This window comes from Scleropages formosus, chromosome 10, assembly GCF_900964775.1.
Source record: "Scleropages formosus chromosome 10, fSclFor1.1, whole genome shotgun sequence".
NCBI lineage: Eukaryota > Metazoa > Chordata > Actinopteri > Osteoglossiformes > Osteoglossidae > Scleropages > Scleropages formosus.
This window is the reverse complement of record NC_041815.1, coordinates 18,517,541-18,524,281: the sequence shown is the minus strand read 5'-3', so window position 1 is coordinate 18,524,281 and position 6,741 is coordinate 18,517,541. Positions and strand designations below refer to the sequence as shown.

General features: G+C 43.0%; 1 protein-coding gene across 2 annotated transcripts; it reads right to left on the bottom strand.

Moving 5' to 3' along the window:
* Positions 1-223: 223 nt before the first annotated feature.
* Positions 224-5,898, bottom strand: LOC108928649 (cylicin-2). 2 transcript variants are annotated; one of them, XM_018742692.2, is made up of 3 exons: positions 5,689-5,898; positions 1,513-3,609; positions 224-615 (listed from the first exon to the last, which is right to left on the bottom strand). In XM_018742692.2, the coding sequence occupies exons 2-3, from the start codon at positions 3,440-3,442 to the stop codon at positions 611-613; spliced, it is 1,935 nt and encodes a 644-aa protein (XP_018598208.1). In that variant the 5' UTR covers positions 3,443-3,609; positions 5,689-5,898; the 3' UTR covers positions 224-610. The 2 variants fall into 2 exon arrangements, with proteins under 2 accessions (XP_018598208.1, XP_018598206.1); XM_018742690.2 differs by lacking the exon at positions 224-615 and having other exon boundaries at positions 853-3,609.
* Between the last annotated feature and the right edge of the window lie 843 nt (positions 5,899-6,741).

The following is a 6,741-nucleotide window of genomic DNA, read 5'->3' as shown; positions in this document are numbered from 1 at the left end:
GAAAACTCTTCAGAATGAAGATAACATTTGATTTCTATTACAGTATATCACTCATCTTATTCCTAGCAAGCACAGCACAGCAGCAAAGTACTGTGCAATCCCGTTCACTTTTCATGAACTAAATAGCTCTTGCACAAGGAACCACAACCCCTTGGTTAATATTTTTATCATGGTTTATTTGTTACAGAAGATAACAGTCTAAACATTAACACAGAGATGAGAACACATTCCTTAATGAACCACAAATTGGGCAGTTAATCTCTTCCTGTTCCACTTAGGAGTGTCTATTAAAAAATGGGAGTCAAAAAACTAAATTTTGATCTTAGAGATAGTTGTAATAAACATTTGATGGAACAAACAGGACAGGTTTCAGACAATATAAAATTTCACCAGTGGACAAGCAAACATTTAAAACAATGATAAAACAAACTGCTCTAAACATTTTAATTATTGCTTGAGTTTCTAATTATTTTCACGTATTGCATCACTCTCACCATAACAAATCCTGACGAAAACGTGATTAATCCATTTTTTTGGTGGAAAAGATCTTCGCGGAATGAATCCAGTGCAGATATAATGTTCCATGTGTGGCATCACCTTTTCCCGCCTTTTACTCTGGTAAACAATAACAAAAGAGATTAAATATTGAATTTACATATTCAGAAATTAAACAATTTTTAAAAAGTTATTGGTAAATTGTAAGTTTTTTTTTTTTTTAAAGATTTTCAAAATATTTGTGTCACACTCAAGTATTCACATCTTTAAGGTCAAAGTATTGTATCAAAAAAAGATGAAATTCTTGAATGTATTTACACATGTAAAAGGAAAACTTAAGTGAAAACTGGCCTTCTCTCTTACAAGGTTATAATAGCACTCATTTACAGAGCCAAGAAAATGACAAGTAACCTGGTGCCACCTAATTTAATCATTGTCTTAACCACTTCAGCTTCTCCCTTAATTTCATGAAGATGATTGTTCTAAAACATTTCAATACTCAGACATGTCACGGAACACTAAATTAGCCACTTAAAAGATTCACACATTCACAACATTGGTCCACACCAAACACTGCCCCTATCATTGAGCTTTTCTAGAGAGCCCTTGATGCTCTAATTCCAGCACTCCAAGAGCATGCCCGAAGGACCATAATCTGCACTACAGTGAACAATACTCAAAGATAGTTATTGATATCATGGTCCACATAACTTTCCTGAGAGCCCTTAAATCCATTGTCCAAAAGGTCCATATCCTCGGCTATCTGATCAGCTGCTGCTGACACAACCATTTTGACAATGGAGGCGGCAGCCTCAAAGAAAATCCTCTTCTGGTCCTCCTCTTGATTATTTATTTCAGTATGTGTCTCCCCTGACCCAGCATGGGAACCTCCATTTTGAGGAGGCCCTTGCTCGCAGGGCTCTAACTCAGAACTAGCATGTAATTCTAGTTTGTGCTGTTCTGTGTAAGTTCCAGGCTGGTGTAGATGATAGAAGTCACGGTCTGCAGCACACTCACCGCTTTTGTCTACGGGACTGCCAGAATAGTCTTCTGGGCCCAGGTTCTCATCATCTTTCAATATATTGGAGCAGGTTTTCTCATTCTGCTTCACAGCCTCTTGAGAGCAGCTATCCTCCTTTTTTACTTCTTTTAGTCCATCTTCCTGCAGAGCTGTTTCATTTGCTGTAGTGTCCTCGGTTTTCTTCTCTTTTACCTCAGTGTGGTGCTCAGCACATTCTGCTCCAGAACCGCTGCAATCATCTTCAGTCCTTGAAGATCCATTTTCCTGACAGATTTTTGTCTCTGTAATGGCTTCATTACTGGATGTGGCCTCAGATGCATTTCCAGTTTCAGTTATCTCTGGTGACTTTACCTCATGACTTGGTGACATTCTTTCACTGAGGTCTCTCTCTTCTTCATCACTGCCTTTCTTATCCTCTGCTTGACTGTTGCCATCTTTCTCTGGTGGAAGGTCACCTAAGCTAGTCTGATTGGCAGAGCCTTCATCTGCATTACCATCTTTGTCATCAGTATCACCACTTGCACCTTCAGCACCTCCATCCTTCTGCTCTGGCACTGTTTCGCCCATATCCATACTAGTGCCCTTCCCCTTCCGCAAGAGAAAGTTTTTAAGTGACACAGCTCGATTAAAATGGGTCTTTTTTTGTGACTGCTTGGCAGATTTGCCTTCCTCTCGGCAAACTTGTTCTTCTGCATGCTCACCCTCCCCTGTCTGCTCTTCTTCAGTGGCAGTAACATGCTCCACAGGTTTCTTTGATTTAGGAGTCACTCGCTTTTTGAACGAAGTCCACATCTCGTTAGTATGATGATCTGTTGATTTTGCGCGTTGGGTAGATGAACCTTTCTCGTCATCTTGCTCAGAGTGTTCCCTCTCCTGTGTTTCTCCTTCTTCTGACAACTTGCAATCCTCAGAGGACCCCGCAGTCCCCTGATCTGTATCCCCAGTAATTTGTTCTCCTTTGTCAGAACCCTTTGATTTATGAATACCAAGGACAGATGGATCTCTCTTCAGCCCTTGGAATGTCCATGATCTTTTCAATTTCCATTTTTTTTGCCCAGCATGATCCAACTTTGTGGCCGACTCCAGTGTTCCAATGTCTGCTTGTGTGTCCACAGAAGCCTCTGCTCCCTCCATATCCTTAGAATCCTCTGTGTTTTTCTTGACACTTTTTTGTGACATCATCTTCTTAAAAGAATGCCATCGTTTCATGTGTTTGGCTTCATGAGGAATTGACTGGTGTGCCTCTCCAGCTGCTTGCACATCATCTGTTGGGTCAGCTGCAGCAGCAAGGGCTTCAGCATCTTCCAGTCTGTCTAAAGATCTTGATCGAGTTTTTTTATGTTTCCGAGCATCAGCACCATATTCCTTCTTCTCTGTGCTCTTGTGTGAGAAAATTCTAGTTACAGGCTTACGAATTAAGTCCCGTACACTAGATTTCTCACCCTGCTTTGGCTTAACATCCTTGTTAGAGCTTGATGGCCTTTGTTCTTGTGAAACCTCATCATCCCCCTTTTCTGCTTCTTTCTCTATTGACTGCTTCTGTGACTCTGGACTCTCCAAATTAGCTGACTGACCTTCCAGGACAGAGGGAGGTGAAGATCCCTCCTCATGTGAGGCTGGGCAATGAGTTGGGGATTTATCCTGCCCCTGAACCTCCACATTTGCCTCTGCACTGCCTGTCTCCTTCTTCTTTTTTCCTCCCATTACTTTGCCCAGGCCGCTGTTCTTCAGGAAAGAACCCCAAATTTTTTCTGAGGCTGGTTTTGATTTGCCATCACCTGGCTGTTGCTCAGAGCCCTGCGTAACTTCAGTACCAGGCTTCTCTTCTTCAGTCTGTCCTATGATAGACTCTGAATTAGTAGGGTTCATCTCAGCAGCCTCGGCGCGATCTCCCTCACCGGGCTCAGCACACATTGTGGCCGCCATGTCCAGTGTAACCGTATCCCACACTTCAGGTGTTGTAATTACTTTTTCCACCTGATGGAGCAGAGGTCATTGATCATGAGTTGACGATGACATTCATCCCATACAGCTTCACTTGACAGTGGAGAGCTGTATATGACGTTTCCACGTTTAGACCAGGAACTGTAAATCTGGTGGGAGGGAAAGTAAAAAGGGACTCAATAAAAAAAAAAAAAAGTCAGTCAATGTGACACAAGAGACAAGGGCAACATACAATAATCTCCAAAAGCAGGATTGCTGGCTCTCAATAAATCCTTGGTATTCATTCTAAATTGTGCATTCAACTTTCAGCTGAGGGAATAATAATAAAAAAAGGTACAGCAGCTGATATTGTTAGGGATTTTGTCTTCCCATCAATTAGGCACTACAGAACAGTATTGTGCAGCTAAGTGGATCTGTGATTTCCAGAGGTGTCATTGTTGTTCAAAACGTTTATTTCCGACTTGTCGAATCGAAGGGAAAACAAGCTGATAGTTTGAATAGCATCCAATGACATCCATAAATAAACACCATCAAACCTGCATGTATTCTTTTCCAGAGAAGAAATGAAAGCGAGAAATCCTTAAAGAAGTTAACCATTTTGTAATTTACCGAAATAAAAATGTTTACACCGCTTTTCAAATCACATTCAATCTGCCATCTGAGGATTAGCACGATTTTCTTATCTACGCAAAACAGCAGGACTTCCTGTAATGTAGTCGCATACTTTATTTGATTATTCAAATGACCCGTGTGACTTCATGTTATGTAAAGTGAGTACAGTAAAAGGCATAAACAATACTCTTGTTTTTTTTTTTACGTTAGGGTGACTATGTAAATAACAGGCTTTAATGAGATTTCGCGTCAGCTACGTGTCCTTGCGGCGTCTGGCGCCCTTTTTTCACGGAGAAGCAGACAAAACAAACGCTGTCCTGTCCTGTCCTGTCCTGCCCTGTCCTGTCCTGCCTGGCGAAGGGACAATCGAGCTCTCGGCGGTTTTGTCTCCTTTTTCTCTCCATCTCCGCGCCGATTCCCGCTCTTTTGTCATGCAAAGCCCAACAGCCGTCCGCGAAGCTACCGCCACACAGCTGCTGAGCCGCGAGCCGCAAATCTTGCGCCGTATTAAAATAAATAAATAAAGAAAGAAAGAAATAAATAAAACGAAGCACAATTCTAATGAGGAAGCAGAGAAAAGCCAAATGCAAATTGTCCAGACAGCAGGTGCCTGTCCTTCGCTAAAGCTCATTTACATATCTAATATGGATCACAATATGTCCCCTCCCCCTCCTCCGGCTTTATGAATGTCTACGCGTTGTTGTTGTCGTTGCTGCTCCATTGTTTCCGCCGAGAGGCGCGCCGATCCGATCCGATCCGAGCCGAGCCGAGCCGCTCCGCTGTTTACCCGTCATATCGAGCAGAGACAAGACACCACCACCCTTTCAGAGGTGCCCAGGGGGCTAGTGTACATTTATTTTAACAAATTAAATCAGACGTTCTTTTAAGTTATTTTGCCTATTCTGGAAACAGCCAAAACAAAAAGTGAAGGAAAGCAGGTTGAGACGTCGATGATAAGTGCATTCATTATACACAGTGAACAACAGTAGCTGTGATGTTGAAAATATATACTATACTATAGGCATTGAAATTATTTTCTAATTATTTAAACGCCGATCATCGAGAATCATCTTCATTACTTCATTAAGAAACGAGTTCTGTGTTACGAAAAGCAACAAACTACCAACTACGTACTAATTACTATCGATTTTATACTAGTTAGTATATTCTGTTTTTCTTTTCTTCATTTTGAAAGAGCAAAACAGAAGACTGTGCCCCGGTTTAATTGTTTCACTCGGATGACTTTGTGACTGTGTATGGGCGCAAGAGGTGCAGCGAACACATCCTCTCCACAATAATAACAAAATCAGCATCTTTCTCCAGCACAAAACTGAACACGGACGTCAAAAATGAGAGGAAAAAACGAAATTCGAGCACGAACACAGCAGCTGCGATGAAAGTGGAGCTGAAAGCCCTCAACAATGCCTTCGGCTCACGTACACACATGATCAGATGTCTCGCGCAAACAACGGCACAGATTTACAAGTGTTTCGCGTCGCCGGTGCAACATCCGAACGCCTAAGTCTGGGAGAAAAGAACCCAAAAAAGCAACATTAATTTATCTCCCGTTTTGCGCAAACCGCTCTGCTGTAGTAATTATAGGAACGGTCTCAAACCTTGTGCTCGTGAAGTTAAATCCGTTCTTGCGACCGGGAGAAAGGTAATAATCTGCTCCAGACGGGAAAAGACGGAGAAACTAAAGCCGGACTCGCATCCTGCCGCCTCGACGGGCTGGCGCGCTGTGCGGAATCGTGCGGGGACGCGAGGGTCGCGGCGGTATTAAGAGACACGCAGCTGGGGCTCAGCAAATACCCACCATCTCTATCACCCCGTTGCTCTTAGCAACCAGTGAGACACCCCCCCCCCCCTCCACCCCACCCCCTTACCCCACTCCACCCCACCCCGCCCCCCTCTCTCTCCACTAAGAGGGTTAGAGTGCGAGGTGGAGATTGCTTCTCTCCGGCTCTAATTCGTCTTCCGAGTTAAGAGGCACTCGCATCTGGTTTTGCGTTAAAAAAAAAAGCTTTACGCAGTTTCAAGTATAATTTCCGACACGCGAAAGCAGGGAGGCTTCCATCCCTAAATTCGAAGGCAAATACCTGTAAACGTCGCCCTTATGTGTAAGTAAGTGAAACGGCGTGAATTATGGAGGCATTAAAGGACAGGCCTGTGTGTGTTAATCTTAAGTTTGGCAACCTTCCTTGGAGCGCTTTGCCTTCCATCGGCCCAGATTCCCCCGTTTGCTATCTGAAGTCGCATTCTCTTTACATGACTTCTAACCAAAACCCAAGGGTTTCGTGAGCACGGCTTTGACTTCTGCCAAGTAAAAGAATAGAAGAGGGAGTCTGCACTAACACGACCCATATTTACTGACCGTCCGTTCGGCTGCTCATGAGGGCTGCCAATAAACTAAGCTCCAAAATCACATTAACTACCTCTTTAAGGGTTTCAGACAGTATCTTTTGTGTTTAGACCTTTCATTCTGTAAATATTGAGCTGTGCACTTTTCTTCTGAATTTATTGTATATTTAATCCCTTTTGGGCACCGAAACATGTTAGTAAAAGAAGCACGTAGCACACAGTCTAAAGAGATGACCTTGTAACCAACAGGTTGCCAGCACAAGCTAAAGAAGGTGCCTTGGCATAGCTCTGAGAAAGATACTTAACCT

Excerpts from the sequence above, each read along its gene's own strand:
- LOC108928649 (XM_018742690.2), bottom strand. The coding sequence starts at position 3,442 with ATGGCGGCCACAATGTGTGCTGAGCCCGGTGAGGGAGATCGCGCCGAG.